This window comes from Cyclopterus lumpus, chromosome 9 (assembly GCF_009769545.1).
Source record: "Cyclopterus lumpus isolate fCycLum1 chromosome 9, fCycLum1.pri, whole genome shotgun sequence".
Taxonomy (NCBI): Eukaryota; Metazoa; Chordata; class Actinopteri; order Perciformes; family Cyclopteridae; genus Cyclopterus; species Cyclopterus lumpus.
The window spans coordinates 24,987,035-25,005,701 of NC_046974.1; the positions used below are offsets into that span (position 1 = coordinate 24,987,035).

Here is an 18,667-nt window from a genome sequence, read left to right on the forward strand (position 1 = left end):
GGAGTTAATTAGGGGAGTATGTGCAATGGAGAGATGTAAATTCATCCATAAGGAGAGAGAGAAGAGGAGATAGGTGCTCAGTATAAGCTCTTTATAAGTAGACCTCCAATTAAATCTTTTATTTTGACATTTTGTCAAACATCTATTGCTTCTGTCCATCCAGGGACAGGGATCCTCCTCTGTTGCTCTCCTAAAGGTTTCTTCACTTTTTTCCCTATGAAAGTTTTTTTTCTATTTTTGGGGAGTTTTTCCTGATCTGTTCACCTTGACAGGGTTCACCTGTACAGAAATCACCTGTACAGAGTTCACCTGGACAAGGTTCACCTTTACACGGTTCCTCTGGACAGAGTTCACCTGGACTGGGTTCACTTGTCCACACTAACATTCACACCTACGGGGAGTTTAGCGCCTCCAGTTAACTGGAGCTGCATTTCTTTGGACTGAGGAATGAAGCTGGAGAACGTAGAGGGAACCCACGCTGCCAGGGGGAGAACGTGGAGGGAACCCACGCTGCCACAAGGAGAATGCGGAGGGAACCCATGCTGCCACATGGAAAACGTGGAGGTAACCCACGCTGCCACAGGGAGAACGTGGAGGTAACCCAACACTGCCACAAGGAGAACGTGGAGGAATCCCAACGCTGCCCCAAGGAGAACGTGGAGGGAATACACACTGCCACAGGGAGAATGTGGAGGAAACCCAACACTGCCACAAGGAGAACGTGGAGGAATCCCAACGCTGCCCCAAGGAGAACGTGGAGGGAATACACACTGCCACAGGGAGAATGTGGAGGAAACCCAACACTGCCACAAGGAGAAAATGGAGGAATCCCAACGCTGCCCCAAGGAGAATGTGGAGGGAACCCACGGGGAGAACGTGGAGGGAACCCACGCTGCCACAAGGAGAATGCGTAGGGAACCCATGCTTCCACAGCGAGAATGTGGAGGGAACCCATGCTGCCACAGCGAAAACGTGGAGGGAACCCACGCTGCCACGGGGAGAACGTGGAGGAAACCCAACGCCATGTGGAGAAACTCCACACAGAAGGGCTGCTCTTGCTGTGAGGTGACAGATCTAGCCACTGTACAGCCCATATCTAATGATATAACATTAATATTATATATATATATATGAGTATTTCTACTTCTGCAATGAATGAATGGATATACATGTTAGTTAGTCCTGATGGGCAGGTGTCACATTGAATGGGTGAATGATGTCATGTAGTGTTAAAGTATTCTGAGTGGTCGGAAGACTAGAAAAGCGCTATACAAGTACAGTCCATTTAGCATGTACCATTCCCAGAATGAGCCAATGGCTGTGGCTCAGAGGGAGAGCAGGTCGTCAGGTGGCACCTTGCATGTACCTGACATCAGTGAATTAATGTGGGAGTTGGTGAATGACAAGTACTGTTAAAACTTATTTACGATACCCTATTTTATTCAGGGAAAGAGTGTATTTTCAATTGGGCGCAATGCTTTTCCCTTTTAACATTTAAAATGACATTTGAATATTGTTAATTATAAAGCAGTGTTAGTATCTGAAAATAAAATGATTTAAATATTGTCAGAGAAATTAAGGATTATGTTTACACTGTCCACTGTCCACTGCATATTTCTGTTCTTAAAACCCATGTCTTCCGGTTTAGGGATACTTCACAGAACAGGCTAAGCATTTTCTATATAAATAAAATAAATAATTAAATTACAAAACAAACAAAAAACATACAATAAACGTACAAGTATAAAAAATGTAATATTTGCTCATATCAGAATTGTTAATTTATGAGAAAGAAAACTGTCATGGAACCAATTGGATCAACCTTCACTCACTGCAGCAAAATATGTCATATTAGTTTTTATTTATGGTTATAAATGTATAATATAAACCTACAATGGCCCTATTACGCTCATACTACAACATATTTCTTAGTTGCTTGCCGGAAATAAATTCCCTAAAAACAAGAATCATGAGTGAAACAAATCTAAGTAGAATTTCCAAAATCCATAACTGTATGGTGTACCATAAGTATTATTTCAATACACAAGTCCCTTTCCAATTCCTGTATTTATATTGTAACCAATGTGTCAATAAAGATTGCTACTAACTCTCACAATGTTTAGCTGGAAAAAATATGTGACTATTCAGTCGGCACAGCTCAAAACTGTAACTTAATACTGTAGTAAAAACAAAACAAATGTCATTTCCAGGAAACACTTCATACACAAAAATATCGATCAAACAATATCGTCAAACCCACAGGCATTGTGATCAATACGCGTTAGAATATGTGCTTGCACAGCCAACAGTTTGTTACATTCAGCCGATGGCACAGCACTAGCCGGGCCACCCTTGTGGGTCACAGTGGTCCTTCTCTTGTGGTTTACATTCCTCCAAGTGTGCTAACTCCAAGTGTATCTCCACTTAAAATAAAAATAGTATATCATAAAGTAACTTAAGTAAAGTAAATAATGAGAAGTAGGAAGAATAAGTATGAGTTATACTATAACAAATCAAACCATGTCTTCTTACACTAAATAAGTGATGCTGTGTTTGAATGTAAGACTCAATAATATGTATGTCAGCGATGGAAAGCAAATGATTTGAACAGGTGCATTTCAGTCAACCACAGTGTCACCACCTTAGCTTCTTTCTCTTTTGCCCAAATCTACATTTGGGACCAATAGGTTTAACTCTGTGAACTATACATTTACTTAGTCATCAATCTGGTAATCTGTAAATGCCCATGAAAAGCATGTGGCAGACGTATTGTAAATGCAGATGTCAAAAGGCATCAAGGCATTCAAGCATGTTGGACAAAACCACAAGATGAAAGCCAACCAAACAGACACACTTTATGGTTGAATGTACAATGAATAGATGACTAAAACTAATCTTTTATTGACGATGAAGTGCATCAATGAAACAGATGTTAAAATTAACTTGAGAGATTCCTATAGTAGGCAAAAAGAAGGGCTGTGTGGTAAACATGTCAGCCGCCCTGCTGCTCTTGATGAACTCTCTGTGCAAAATGCTTGACACTGCTTGCGTAAGTAGGGTTCTTTTAAAAAATTACCACATTTGCATGACAAAGGCAGATGGCTTCAGGGTACTAAGGAGGGAGGGAGGGGTTGGGGTCTGAACGGAGGCAGGAGACCGGCAGGGTCTCTTGGACAGACGCACTGGGATTGCTGGCTCTCTCCCAGCCAAGAGACCAGAAACTCTGCTGGATATGCTGGATATTCAAGCCGAGGCACTGGTTGAGGAGTCTGGACCAGATTTGGGTTTGATCATACCACGCATGGAGTTCCTTCCCAGATTATTCAAAGAGACTTTCTGCTGCTTTAAAGAAAAATGGGGACAGAGCAACAATGAATCAGGACATTAACTCCAGAATTTTGGAAAACTGCTGGTTGAAGAGTGATACGCTAAGAGGTTATTGTAAACACTTTGTGACTTTTTCTAAATTGAGGCGGAAATATTATTTTCTCAGTAAGATCAGTGGTCTGTTTCAGTTGGAAACTACACTGGTCTAGAGATGACTGCAGCCCTGCATACTGGACTCATACTCTTCTCATTTGTGGTAATAACCATTCTATACTACATAATATATCAAGAGCCATGCAAATGGTTTATTTTGTTAATTGTATTAAGATTGCATCGTTTTATTTGAAAATGTACATTAACTTCTAAATTCATAACGATGATTGTGTTTTCAATAGAGCCTTTCTTTTTTCAAAAGGCAGACAGACGTGTGCATGCTGCTTCCAGGCAAATGCTGCAAAGCAACCGTTGAAATAAAAAGTACATTTGACTTTTCTTCCTGTAGGTGGTATGTGAGAGTGAGCCAACACATGCTGGACCAGACAAAGTGGGGGAGGCACATGGTGAGACTGTTAATCACTTGTAGTGGCCAGCAATTCCATTTATAATACTGACATCTCTTTTCCATCCACTCTCTTCATTTAAAAATAAGATGATGTGATTTTGATTAATGCGTTACTTTTTTTAATTTGTGCTTGTTGTGCTTGTTTTCTGTGCCTGACTCTCCAGGGAAATCAAGACTAGTCCATCTAACTTCTCACTGGGCCTTCCAACTAGCTAATGACTCACTGGCCTTCTCCAGGGCCGACAGATTCTGCAGAGGCCAGTTCAGCTCCCTTGCCACCCTTGAACGGTCCGAGGACCAGGAGGGAGTCCTGGAGCTGCTCCGGCAGACTGGACATCGTTCACCTATCTGGGTCAGGGATCCCAGCAAAGCAACCTCTAGGGCTGTGGCCCTCTCCAAACAATGTGAGTGCACGCAGTAGACCTTCAAACACATTTGCAGGTAAAGAAATAGTGAACTCTTTGATCACTGACCACTTTGTCTGCTTTCGTTTAGACGTACAGTTCTCAGCTCTAAACTTCCCAAAGGAATCCCGTGAGGGCTTTGCTCGTGTCAACGTGTCCTTTCCCACACTGTCGTCCGTCAGTGTGTGTGTTCGAGTTCAGTGGAACCCAGAGTGGAATGAGGTGTCCACCATCTTCTCCTACGCTGCACCTGTCTTTACCAATGAGTTCCAGCTAAGAGGCCAAGTGGATGTGCAGGGACGCATCCTCCTTGCGCTCATCATCCATGGGAAGCATCTGCCGTATAAGGCATCCTTCCACAACGATGGCGCCTGGCATCACATATGTGTCACATGGCTCCGGAGCAGTGGCCACTGGGCTATCTATGTGGATGGGGACAGAAAGGACATGGGCTCAGGCACAGACTCTTCCAGGAATATCTATGGGGATGGTATATTTATACTGGGTCAAGACCAAGATTCATTTGGAGGGAATTTCACAGAGCCTTTTTTTGGAAATATCACTGACCTTAATGTTTGGAATATGTCTCTGGAAACAAGGCATGTCCATGCTCTCAACGCATGTTCACCCATAACCCAGGAGGTGCTCTTCAGTTGGAATCTTGCCGACCTAAGCAGCCACCCAATGGTCAAAGAGGTCCAGGTTCTTCTTTTTTGCCCTGGTAAGATCACATTCTGTATATTCTGAATCCCATTGTATTATGGGTGACTAGACTGATCCTTGCCCACCAAATGGCTCTGGTATATTCAATCACCTTGTGCCTAAATACTGAGGACACAACCAATGTCTCTGTAGATAGGGGGAAAGACGTAAGTGACCAAATATTACCCTTGTTTCGAAAAGGCAAGAGGGTTCAATTGGTGGGGCGTGTTTCACGAACTCTATTGAACATATGTATTCAGTGTATCTGGCAAGCCACACTGGTTTACTACAGCAGAATGAATCTGATATAGATTTTGCTGCGATTTAATTGCAATAAACAGATAAAAAGGATGCCAAAATAACTACAGAATGATACCAATGGATGTCTTTATTTAAATATGAGGTAGAGCTCTAAGAACCCGCAATAGCAACAACAAAAAATGTTTCCCTCCATTTCTGATTAAACAGTGTCAGGTCGTTAGTGATGCCAGGAGAATCTCAATGCTGATACGCTTTCACACCACAGCGCCACACTAATCCTTCACCTGCAGTTGAAATAATTAATCTGATACTCATACACGAATGGAGCAAATATCTATATATCGGCCTCATTCCCAAGCCATCATTTGGGCCCCAGTCTCTGCTTTGAGCGCCGAGAAGTTCTCTTTGCGTTTGGTGTGAACTACGGGATCATGATCTCATAATTAATGAGATTCTGAACTCATAATTATGAGAAAAGTGATATTCCCCGATAAAGTCTTTCCGGATATAACTCGTAAGCGTAAAGTTGGTAAAACCCAAATGATGCCTCTTTGCAAGCGTAAGGTAGACAAAGAACTTTCAACCGAACAAGAGGTGGACAAATAACATTGTTTTCTCTGTGAAGCCGGCAGTGCAATATTCCATAGCTTCATGCAGTGTGGCATCACCAAAAGCACTTCTACATCCATTCCTCTTCACCTGGTCATGCTACAACACTTATTGTCTGCTCTTTTGGTACATTTCTATTGGGACAATATTCAATAACGTCACTGTTATGCTGTGTAGTGTCAACAAACTCACTTCATGCCTCACTCCGCTCCTCCTAGTGAGACTACAATGTTTATTTTGGAAAAATAGACATTTTTTGGGTAATATCTTGCGGGGGAAAAAACCCAGTAAAATGATTTCCCCCCAAAACAAGCATTGTAGTATAACCAGGAGAATATTGATAAATGAAGTGATTTTGGTGACTATTCAGTCAATGTGTGAGTCTGAACAGTCCAGAAACAGGAAGACTGACCCACAAAATGAAGGGCAGGAACTGTGAGTCAGAGAGAAGGAGGGGAAGGAGGGGAAGGAGGGAATGGAGGAGATGGAGGGAATGGAGGAGATGGAGGGGGTTCCCACAGCTCCGGCAGTGCGGGGGCAGCTAGTGGAAGAACTCCATGCAGTGGTGAACAATAACTCCCCCACTGTCTGAGTTTCCTTTCCTCAGAAAGGACCCATGCGTTCAGGGCTTTTGTCACAAAAAAACATTCAGTTGTTGGTGTTCCTCGACGTTCCTAAATGCCATTTTTCATTTTAATCAAATCAGATTTTTATTTACCTGATCCATTGTGTTTATCTTCTGATAGTGACGGCATTTAGACAGACTCAAGTTGACTCTTGAGTGTGTGTGTGTGTGTGTGTGTGTGTGTGTGTGTGTGTGTGTGTGTGTGTGTGTGTGTGTGCGTGCGTGTGTGCGTGTGTGCGTGTGTGCGTATGTGTGTGTGAGCAGCAGTGCACCAGCAGATGGAGCTGCAGGGCTGCAGGACGCTGCAGGGCTGGTCCGATCAGCTGCCTCTGCTGGGCTTGACAGACTGCTCTGATCCACTGTTGTTCATCTGCAGGAGCAGAAGAGGTGAGCCTCAGACACTGTGCCCAACAACAGACCAGGGCTTGCGGTAGAGGGATATAATATTAGTGCTAGTGCATACAAATATGTGACATATATATATTTTATTAACCCTTTTTATCAGAATCTTTTATCAATCAGACAAAGAGTATCCAATGTTTGCTGCTGTAACTGAATTATTATATCTGGGCCTTAAGTGAGGGAAATCCCCCTGTTGACAAGGAGGTCAGAGATCCGGCTCTGCTGGGAGTTCAGTGTTTTATTCTGGACCCGTCAGCAGCCTGGGGTTTTGCACTCTTCCAGCTGAAGGATGAGTTCTTTGAGCAGCGGAGCATCCTGCCATGACATCATCCACACTGCCGTTGTGTTGTTTCTGGCACAGAGCGGTACCTGAAGATGAAGCAGATGACTGATTCTCAGAACTCCCAGCCCACGGCCTTTATGAACCATCTGATGAAGCTTTCCAACAAAACCCAGGTACAACCCTCAGAGTGTTTATGGTGTATTCAGAATGGAAAATGACGTGTTTCATAGAGAGCAGTCTAGATCCGCTCTGTATGAAAAGAGTCTCGAGATAACTTCAGTTGGATTTGACGCTACACAAATGAGATTGATTTTTCTTCTATTTTTCATTCGTCTACACCATTTCGCAATGATAGCAAATTAAATTGTACTTAAGACATGTGGGTGTTTGAGATGTTTTTTTTTTTAAGTGTGTAAACAAAGACCAATAGGGTGGTGCGTAGGTCCTATCAGTAAAGTATAATGCTGATCTGATACGAGCTGATACAATGAAAGAGGTCTTGTAGCTCTGTTGAAGGGTGTCTCTGTGTCCACACCCAGGCAGTGCTGGGCCAGCAGCCGTCGGGGCTGAGCAGCCAGGCCGAGGCCTCTGCCCTGCTTGACATCTCTGCCCAGGCCCTGGAGGACACACAGCAGGAGGGACTGCAGCCAACAGACATGGTGTCCATCATCCAGCTGCTGTCTCTGGCTGCTGACGTTCCTGCTCAGCCACTCACCGAAGCCAGCAACCACAGCCGGGACCCGGTCCAGGAGCTCAGCCGGCACTTCATCAGTGTGGCTGACAGCATCATCAGTGAAGACAACGCCCTGAAGTGGCAGGCCATCAAAGAGGTAACACATATTCCCTCGCTGTACTGGTACATGTGGCTACTCGCTGTACTGGTACATGCGGCTCCTCGCTGTACTGGTACATGCGGCTCCTCGCTGTACTGGTACATGTGGCTACTCGCTGTACTGGTACATGTGGCTACTCGCTGTACTGGTACATGTGGCTACTCGCTGTACTGGTACATGTGGCTTCTCGCTGTACTGGTACATGCGGCTCCTCGCTGTACTGGTACATGTGGCTACTCGCTGTACTGGTACATGTGGCTTCTCACTGTACTGGTACATGCGGCTCCTCGCTGTACTGGTACATGTGGCTACTCGCTGTACTGGTACATGCGGCTCCTCGCTGTACTGGTACATGCGGCTCCTCGCTGTACTGGTACATGTGGCTCCTCCCTGTACTGGTACATGTGGCTCCTCGCTGTACTGGTACATGTGGCTCCTCCCTGTACTGGTACATGTGGCTACTCGCTGTACTGGTACATGTGGCTACTCCCTGTACTGGTACATGTGGCTCCTCCCTGTACTGGTACATGTGGCTACTCGCTGTACTGGTACATGTGGCTACTCCCTGTACTGGTACATGTGGCTACTCCCTGTACTGGAACATGTGGCTACTCGCTGTACTGATACAGGCGGCTCCTTGCTGTACTGGTACATGTGGATACTCACTGTACTGGTACATGTGGCTACTCACTGTACTGGTACATGTGGCTCCTCGCTGTACTGGTACATGTGGATACTCACTGTACTGGTACATGCGGCTCCTCGCTGTACTGGTACATGTGGATACTCACTGTACTGGTACATGTGGCTCCTCACTGTACTGGTACATGTGGCTACTCACTGTACTGGTACATGTGGATACTCACTGTACTGGTACATGCGGCTCCTCGCTGTACTGATACATGTGGCTCCCTCGCTGTACTGGTACATGTGGCTCCCTCACTGTACTGGTACATGTGGCTTCTCGCCGTACTGGTACATGTGGCTCCTCACTGTACTGGTACATGTGGCTACTCACTGTACTGGTACATGTGGATACTCGCTGTACTGGTACATGTAGCTACTCACTGTACTGGTACATGTGGCTACTCACTGTACTGGTACATGTGGCTTCTCGCCGTACTGGTACATGTGGCTACTCACTGTACTGGTACATGTGGCTCCTCGCTGTACTGGTACATGTGGATACTCACTGTACTGGTACATGCGGCACCCTCGCTGTACTGGTACATGTGGCTCCTCACTGTACTGGTACATGTGGCTCCTCGCTGTACTGGTACATGCGGCTCCCTCGCTGTACTGGTACATGTGGATACTCACTGTACTGGTACATGCGGCTCCCTCGCTGTACTGGTACATGTGGCTCCTCACTGTACTGGTACATGTGGCTACTCACTGTACTGGTACATGTGGCTCCTCGCTGTACTGGTACATGCGGCTCCTCGCTGTACTGGTACATGTGGCTCCTCGCTGTACTGGTACATGTGGCTCCCTCACTGTACTGGTACATGTGGCTTCTCGCCGTACTGGTACATGTGGCTACTCACTGTACTGGTACATGTGGCTACTCGCTGTACTGGTACATGTGGCTCCTCGCTGTACTCGTACATGTGGCTACTCGCTGTACTGGTACATGTGGCTACTCGCTGTACTGGTACATGTGGCTACTCACTGTACTGGTACATGTGGCTACTCACTGTACTGGTACATGTGGCTCCTCGCTGTACTCGTACATGTGGCTACTCACTGTACTGGTACATGTGGCTCCTCGCTGTACTGGTACATGCGGCTCCTCGCTGTACTGGTACATGTGGCTCCTCGCTGTACTGGTACATGTGGCTCCCTCACTGTACTGGTACATGTGGCTTCTCGCCGTACTGGTACATGTGGCTCCTCACTGTACTGGTACATGTGGATACTCGCTGTACTGGTACATGTGGCTACTCGCTGTACTGGTACATGTGGCTACTCACTGTACTGGTACATGTGGCTACTCGCTGTACTGGTACATGTGGCTACTCGCTGTACTGGTACATGTGGATACTCGCTGTACTGGTACATGTGGCTCCTCGCTGTACTGGTACATGTGGCTACTCGCTGTACTGGTACATGTGGCTACTCGCTGTACTGGTACATGTGGATACTCGCTGTACTGGTACATGTGGATACTCGCTGTACTGGTACATGTGGCTACTCGCTGTACTGGTACATGTGGCTACTCACTGTACTGGTACATGTGGATACTCGCTGTACTGGTACATGTGGCTACTCGCTGTACTGGTACATGTGGCTACTCACTGTACTGGTACATGTGGCTACTCACTGTACTGGTACATGTGGATACTCACTGTACTGGTACAGCAGTTTGTGTATTTACATCTGACATGAAACACAAGCCAGCGACAAAAGCAGAACAGTTGATTCAATCTCCTCGAAATGCTTATTGGGGGATTCCTATTGAATACAGGGTTTTTGCTCTTATGACATTTCTGCATTTCAAAAGGGGTTCAAATGAAATTTGAAATGAAGAAAAAAGTTAGAATAAGTGTTCTCAGATCAGGAATTGAAACTCTCCAAACTTCTTGTTCAACCTCCACACCATCTCGTCACGTGTGCACATCGTGAAACCAATTTCAATTCAGCTTATTAATTTGTAAACGTGAATCCTGTTCAATACCCAGAATCAATCTCCCACAAACAGTAATGTGAAACATTGCAATGTTGAAATTGTTATATTCCAAACAAACAAATTGCAGCCTTGTGCATTTTTTTACATCTTTGTTATCAAACTTTAGCCATAGTTTTAGTATCAGAAAATACTTAGAGTGGTGTTGTATTGAGATCATGGAAAAGCATTTTGTCCATGTTGTTTGTAGCCAATGACCAAGGACTTGTCATTCTGATATGTGACGATAACACTGCTATGGTTATTGACATAAATATTGACCTTTGAGAGATATACTAAGAATGTTGAGCAAGTTGAGGGCTTTTGCCATTAATCCATTGTGTGTTACTGTTTGTATTAATTGTTCCAACTGTTTTGAAATGTTAAGGATGATAAGAGAAATATAACAAGGCGATTGAGAACAAAAGAGTAGAAGCTTTTTTACTTTTACTAAATTGCACCCCCACTGATTATGATGGAGGGAAGACAGGATGGTGTTGCATGTCCCTGGGTTTCTGCCATGTGTGCATATGGTTGTGTGGGGCTCATTCTTTCATTTCACATATTTCACATTCTTGAATTCATCAAACACAAAATGTAAAGCTCTGGAAATGAACATAGAATCACATTATTGGTCAAAAGGTGTTGCATTATCAGACATTGTATTACATCATTGGTCTCATTATCGGGTTTGATTACATTTACATTGCATCACAATTTCGATCAAGTATAGTTCAATGTGCATCATGAATGTTTGTATTTCAAGTTCTTAATTCAAGAGCTTTTCCCAAGTCTTTTATTGTAAGTATATGTATGTGAATGGAGTACTATAGACAGACAGACAGACAGACAGACAGATATACAGACAGATAGACAGGCAGACAGACAGACATACATACATACATACAGACAGGCAGGCAGAGAGACAGACAGACAGACATACATACAGACAGGCAGGCAGAGAGACAGACAGACAGACAGACAGATAGACAGGCAGACAGACAGACATACATACATACATACAGACAGGCAGGCAGAGAGACAGACAGACAGACAGACAGGCAGGCAGAGAGACAGGCAGACAGAAGCCACGTCTGCTCTAAAGCACTAGAGGGCAGTGTGCTTCTATAGTTCATATGAGCTCATCCTCTACAGAGAAATGATGAAGTTACCACAATATAGTAGAACCCGGTTGACAAATGTTACAGTCTCTACTGAAACATAGCTTAATCTTCCAATTTTCACATTCTGAATGTCTGATCAACAATAGTGCATAGAGGAAACCATGCTTTAATCCAGTTCTCAGTTGGTACATTGCATTCTCTTACCTCATCTTTTTTTGTCACTTCGGCCTCTGCACTGACTTGATGTGTGCAACTTGATGAGGTTGCCTCACGACAAGTGTTGTGTTTCTCTGGGCGCTTGGCTCCCTTCCCCCCAGGCCTCTCAGCGCTCCAAGGCCACCTCAGCTCAGACTCAATGGATGAGCAGCACTCTGAACAACTGTGGCTGTACTCATCCACAAACCTCCCTCGCACTGCTCAAAGCTCCGTCTCTAAGGCTCAGCTCTTAGATGGGCATATTGAATTAAGAAAGACGGGCTCCAAAAAGGCAACATCCACGTTTGCACCCACCACTATTGGCCAATCTATTGAATCTGTGCATAAACTCTGGCAAAGAGTAATCTATACGCTGCAAGCATTTTCTCACAATGCAGCATTCGGATGGTCATTTTGAAATGTAGACGTCTTCCTTAGCTTCAGGGCAGAGGGGACGAGCATTGCTGCTGCTGAGAGGTCTGTGTTCCGTGTGTTTAGGTGGTGAGCGGCCCCATGGACGTGGTCCAGAGTATTGACCGGATGCTGACCAGCCTGGGCCCTCGCTTGATGGCAGAGACTGACCACCTGATCATTCTCAGACCTAACATCAGTGAGTCACACACACCGCCATACTGAAGCGTTACACACGTACAGCAAAGGACTTTCGTTACAAAGGAAGAAGATGCCGGATTAATAGCTGAGCTTTAATAAGATATGGTCCGATCAATAGTAAATAGAAGAATACTCTTAGTAATTTATATATATATATATATATATATATATATATATATATATATATATATATATATATATAATATGTATATATATTGTGCTTTCAGTGATTATAACAGTTAACACAGCAAAGTAAATGCTGAGATCTCTGAACAAAATAAAGTCCAATGGAACCTATTTTTAGTAATGTCGTCATGCTTAAGTTGTGAAATGTGTTGACAGAGCTATGCTCATGGTTTCCATACAAAAATGTTTTATTCATTTCAAATGCAACAACCCTCCAACAAATGAATATTCAATTCAATTTATTTTGTATAGCCCAACATCACACATTTTTCTCAGACGGCTTTACAATTTGTGAAAACTATATTTACAATAATGTTTCCAATTTTCCTTTCCGGTCATTGTACATTGTAGATTCTTGCTGTCCCAGCTCTGATGAATCAATCTTGATTGAAAACATATACTGTTTATTTAACAATGCGGTTATCAAAAAATATTGAATGAGTAGCACAGAAATTAATGTTTAGTTGTAATTGTTTTACATAATTATAGTAGACAGTGGACACTTTCTGCAGAAAAATCTAACATTGCTGTTTCTTGTCCCTTTCAGAAGTGGAGGTGCAGCAGCAGAGGCTGCAGGAAGCATCCAGAGGAGTTAGCTTCTGTGGGCCGGAGACAGAGAAGCACACCAAACTCGACTGCATCTCAGTCCCACAGCAGAAGATACAGGATCTCCATAGCAACGGTACGTCAAATGCAACAACAGACAATCATCTTCTCCCACCTGCACTTTAAGTAGTCACTTATTCAGACTTATTTATCAAAAAGAAGAAAATATGCATTATATTAGAGACAAACGTGTGAATGTGTTGTGTGCGTTCACCTACTTACACTCCCAAGGTCTCGCGGTGAGGTGCAGATGACGACGCATTGTTGAGTTTTGAAACAACCATTTGGTCTTGAATAATAAGTCATCCTAAATCAACTGGAGTTAGCTTAGTGCTGTTTGATTTGTCCGCCTGTTGTAAGCTGAAGAAAGCCTCGTTGCTGTTGTGTTGAATGTGCAGGCTTCCTCCAGCTCACATTGGTCAACACGTGGTACGGCTCTCTGTGGCCGCTGTTCAATCCGGAGGAGAACATCACCATGGTCCCCACCGTCACTGATGGCAGTCAGAGGTAAGGTACCAGCACCGCTGGAAATAAGCACTTTTTAGTTTTTTATTGTGACATTTTCTACCGTACAGTCACCACACCTACGTATATTAGAATAACATGTTTTTATGAAAGATATTAAATAAGGCAAAATAATTATGGGCAACTGAATAAATTGGATATTTAACCCAAGCTTTGGTTTCCATCAGTCCTGCGAGGTCAAGAGGGTGAGGAGTGAACAAAACATATTTTCATGCTGAAAAGTGCTTTCGGCCACCAAATGAATCGCGGTGCCTTCTGTCCCTGCATTGTTGGTGGTGTCTCGAACCCGGCACTTCATGTGCCAGGACTACAGACTATTCACTGGTGTATCTCTTACTTTAGCTTGTAGAATAAAGGTATCCACCTTCATAACACAGGCACGCAGAGTTATGCCTCATTTATACTTCTGCGGAAAAGCATCCGCAGAGCCTCAGGGGAGGTTTGTGAAAATATGATTCCAGGCAAGCGGAAGCTAGAAATGTGAAATCAGAGGTTGGAGGTGGTAATTGTTTTTCCAGCTATGGAGTTGTTTCATCTCAACCTATATGGAACTATTGAATCTTGTCTATCATGATTCCATCTGTGGCCTGAGGAAGGATCTGAACACTGCGACTGCTACGCATGCCTGGCGTGAGCGTCGCTCAATGTTAAAGCTTCAGCATGCACACTGGACATATACGATATTATGGCATATTATTTCTGTTCATAACATTTTGTCTAACTATTTGTGTTTGCTACGTGTTGGGGGAATTCAGATTCCTTAAGCCTTCTTCACAAAAACAAAGCAGTGGGGAAATAACTGAAGAAATGAACTAATCAAAAATTAAAATGATCTTATGACTGTTTTTAAAGAATTACATGTTAATTTACTTGCAAGTAGAATGACATAATGTCACTTGTGTGTGAATGTGCGTCCATGAACAGGTATCTGGGCACCGTCCTGGGCTCTTCTGTCATATCCACCACAGTGATGGGAGACAACCAGCCGGTTAGCACAGCAGTTCGCTTCCAACTCCAGCACAGAGTACAGGTCAGCAAAATCTCTCCAATCTCCACCTTTTTCCTTTCTTAATGAAACATCCTGTTCGATATATACATTGTATTTGTATTACAGAATCCCACTGGTACTGTGTATGATCCAGTGTGCGCCTTCTGGGATTTTGATCTCACGTAAGTGCCAACGAATGTTTGGAGGTCTCATATTTCCTCTGTAACACCACAGTTATCTTACCTGTTCCAACAAAAGAATGTGATGAAGAGCATATTGTCATTCTTAGCATTCCTATAGTGTATGTAGATATGCAAATATGTGCTGTTTGTGTCTTACTAGTCCGGAGGCTGGTGGGTGGTGGAATACCAAAGGCTGCGATGTAGTGTCTAAACAATATGGATACACTGTGTGCTCCTGCAACCACACCACCAATTTTGCATTGCTGCTGCAGGTTTATGAAGCCCAGGTAACATCATCATCATACATCATCACAGTGTATTTCAACCGTATGCTATTTACAGCACATGCACTGTGTGTGTGTGTGTGTGTGTGTGTGCGTGTGTGTGTGTGTGTGTGTGTGTGTGCGTGTGTGTGTGTGTGTGTGTGTGTGTCAGAGGAGCCCAGAGAATGAAAAAGCTCTGCAGGTGCTGACGTTCATCGGTTGTGGAGTGTCTCTGTGTGGCCTCCTCTTCACCTTCATCCTCTTCATCGCTGTGGGGTGAGTCACAAACATCACAGAGTGCACTCTGTAAAGCACAGAGGGTGAAAAGCAATTCAGAAAACCCTCCCAGATTCACATCAATAAATGGAAGAAAAATACAGAACCAATTATTTATTTATTTATTTTATCCTGAAAACTGCTGTGAGTCCTAACTCAAATATGGTATGCCGTATGTGCGCGTGTGTGTGCTTGTGTGTGTGTGTGTGTGTGTGTGTGCTTTTGCGTGTGTGCGTGCGTGTGTGTGTGAGTGTGTATATGTGCAGTGTCCCCAAATCCGACCGCACTACTGTCCATAAGAACCTGATTGTGTCTCTGGGCATTGCTGAGCTGCTGCTGATGTGCAGTGACTGGGCGTCGGCCAATGAGGTGAGAATCCACTCATGATGTAATATAGAAGTGTGTTTCAGTAGGTGGAATATTCATGAAATAATGCAAAGAGGGATTGTTTAGTACATTTACGGCACCATTAGACTCACTAAGTACATTTGGGTAAACACTTCCTGTATTGTCCTGTAGGCAGCATGCTTCGTGGTGACTGCACTTCTCCACCTCTTCTTCATGGCCTCTTTCTCCTGGATGCTGGTGGAGGGCCTGCTGCTGTGGAGCAAAGTGGTGTCAGTCAACATCAGCGAGGACCGCAGGATGAAGCTCTACTACATCATTGGCTGGGGTAAACTCTCTTGGAGTTTGATTTATGACCGAGTTACCTGTAGATTACAAAGGACACTGCATGAGTCGTTCAAAGTATACACAAAGTATTAGCTAACTGATGTACATGCTAGTAAACCATCGTCAGGGAAAAACAAAGTCCTGGCATCATGACATCATCACAGATGACCACATGTAATTCAATAAGACATTGTATATCCTGTTGATGAGGAGACACAGCCATTAAACCAGAATCATAATCTTGATACCTCAAGATAACGATGCTGTTATGTCAATAAGTAAGCATAAAAGTGTGTATTTAAGAGGCCTGTTACAAACGGCTCAACCACACCACAGGACTGACTGTGTCTTCAGTCAATCAGTGTGGCACAAATCCCTAATGCTGCATCTTTGGACGCTTTCAACGGATTTAGTTCATTTTGTTATCCCCATTCCTTCGATATGACTATATTTGTATTTGTTGTTATTTGTTTACGTCAGCCTCCACATGTGTAAAGCCTCCTCGGCTCCCCTGAAAGGCACTAAAAATGCAATCCATTATTAGTATTATTATTATTTAATTTTACAAGTAATAACAAAAATGAATCTATTTGCTTGGTTGTCTAACAGCAGACACTTACTGACTGTTGTGTATTTGAAATGAGAGCGTTGATTCCTCATGGACTCGTGGTTTTGGGTTCTCCCAGATAGACGATAGTTCATGTGAGGACAGACAGGTTGAGCAGACAGACATGACTACAACCATTCCTTATGTTCAGCCTGGTCACTACTTAATTTAATATGAGTACTGGAATATTAAAGTACTGTAAACCAAATGAAAATGATCATGCTGTATAATGCCAGTAAGGACCACACAACCTGATGTGAATGTTTAGTAATGAATGATGCCGCAACGCAACGCTTCCATGACGATATTATCATCATTACTTTGAACAAAGTCAGTTCAATTCATCTTTAACTTTGCTTATTGTCCATAAACGGTTCTCACAACCACAGGCTGAACAGCTTGGACTGAAACCAGATGAAGAAAAGATGTTAACAGCATTTTAGGTATTGCAAAGAAATCCCATCTTATTTTAGAGGATACAGGAATGTGCTAGAAGGACTTCCATTCCACAGACTGGATCAAAGAAACAACATGTTTGAAATATGCTTAAAACTTTAAAAACACAAATTGCAGTTCATATATATCTTTCATTTTTTTGTGCCTTAACCGTAACCCGTTTTTTTTCTTTTAACATCCCGCAGCTGCTACTGTTCGTGTTCCCAAATACATCTGTGAGTGTGTTATGTCGCTGAGAACAGTGTGTGAAAGCAGCACAAACACATGGAGGTGTCCATGCTGAATGTTCCCCTCAGACTAAACAGACTAGTCTGTTCTATAAATATGTATTTTAAACATGCTGATTCGTATGTTGTCACAACCTCATCCCCGTTCATTTTCTTCTACCAAACTGTTTTCCAGGACTTCCTGTTCTAATAGTTGGTGTAACACTGACAGTAGCAGTGGACGAGTACAAGGCAGATGATCACTGCTGGCTCAATGTGCACACGGACACCATCTGGGCCTTTGTGGGGCCTGTGGTGTTTGTCCTGGTGGTATGTATCTCACTGTGTGTGTGTGTGTGTGTGTGTATGTGTGTGTGTGCGTGTGGGTTGACAGAGAGTGTGTTACTATGACTCGGTATATAAAATTATTTAAATGGAGGCACTGGATTCTTAACACATTTTCATATATATTATATAATAATAATAATGATATATATATATATATATATATTATTATTATTATTATTAACATGATATCAATATCATGATATGATGTCATCTTTTTTATCTCACGGTTATTGTTATTACCGGTATATCACGGCAGCCCTCAGCTCATGCAGTTTTGGACTAGTGGTGGGATGGAGAAGTGTTTTGATGAGCGAGTCTATTGAGAGTGCTGACCACAATACAAACAACACAGAAGATTCAAGCTTCCAAATGAAAATTGCACGTCTGCATTTCTTTTTTTTTCACATTTGTTTACATTCTATTTTTTCATCTGAGATAAGCCAGCAACAGTGAACCATGAAATAATGTCCATCAACTGAGTACTGTTTAGTGTGTCTGCAGCCTGGTGAGCAGGGTTATCGTGCCCCTCTTTACATGTGAGTCGGAGGCCAAGTGGATCTGCAGGAGCACCGCTCATGTTAACTGGAGGCCATGTTGATGCTGTTATTCTCTGCCTGCAGGTCAATACAGTCGTGCTGTGTCGGGTTGTCATGGTGACTGTTTCCAGTGCTCGTCGTCGCTCGAAGATGCTCAGTCCAAGCTCAGCGTCAAAGATGCAGACCTTTGACCTCACCTGGTGAGATACAAT

The 18,667-nt window shown here is 43.5% G+C and overlaps 1 protein-coding gene across 1 annotated transcript in view; it reads left to right on the top strand.

Moving 5' to 3' along the window:
* The first annotated feature begins 3,237 nt into the window (after positions 1-3,237).
* The window catches only part of adgrd2 (adhesion G protein-coupled receptor D2), a 35,467-nt gene continuing 20,037 nt past the window's right edge, over positions 3,238-18,667 (top strand). Inside the window, exons 1-18 of the mRNA XM_034541475.1 lie at positions 3,238-3,583; positions 3,830-3,887; positions 4,054-4,293; positions 4,385-5,014; positions 6,755-6,877; positions 7,254-7,348; positions 7,715-8,005; positions 12,491-12,602; positions 13,338-13,472; positions 13,795-13,903; positions 14,846-14,951; positions 15,036-15,091; positions 15,252-15,378; positions 15,527-15,630; positions 15,897-15,999; positions 16,150-16,303; positions 17,768-17,901; positions 18,540-18,655. Coding sequence (XP_034397366.1) covers positions 3,539-3,583; positions 3,830-3,887; positions 4,054-4,293; positions 4,385-5,014; positions 6,755-6,877; positions 7,254-7,348; positions 7,715-8,005; positions 12,491-12,602; positions 13,338-13,472; positions 13,795-13,903; positions 14,846-14,951; positions 15,036-15,091; positions 15,252-15,378; positions 15,527-15,630; positions 15,897-15,999; positions 16,150-16,303; positions 17,768-17,901; positions 18,540-18,655 — 2,738 coding nt within the window. The 5' untranslated portion in view covers positions 3,238-3,538. The remainder of the gene's footprint in view (positions 3,584-3,829; positions 3,888-4,053; positions 4,294-4,384; positions 5,015-6,754; positions 6,878-7,253; positions 7,349-7,714; positions 8,006-12,490; positions 12,603-13,337; positions 13,473-13,794; positions 13,904-14,845; positions 14,952-15,035; positions 15,092-15,251; positions 15,379-15,526; positions 15,631-15,896; positions 16,000-16,149; positions 16,304-17,767; positions 17,902-18,539; positions 18,656-18,667) is intronic.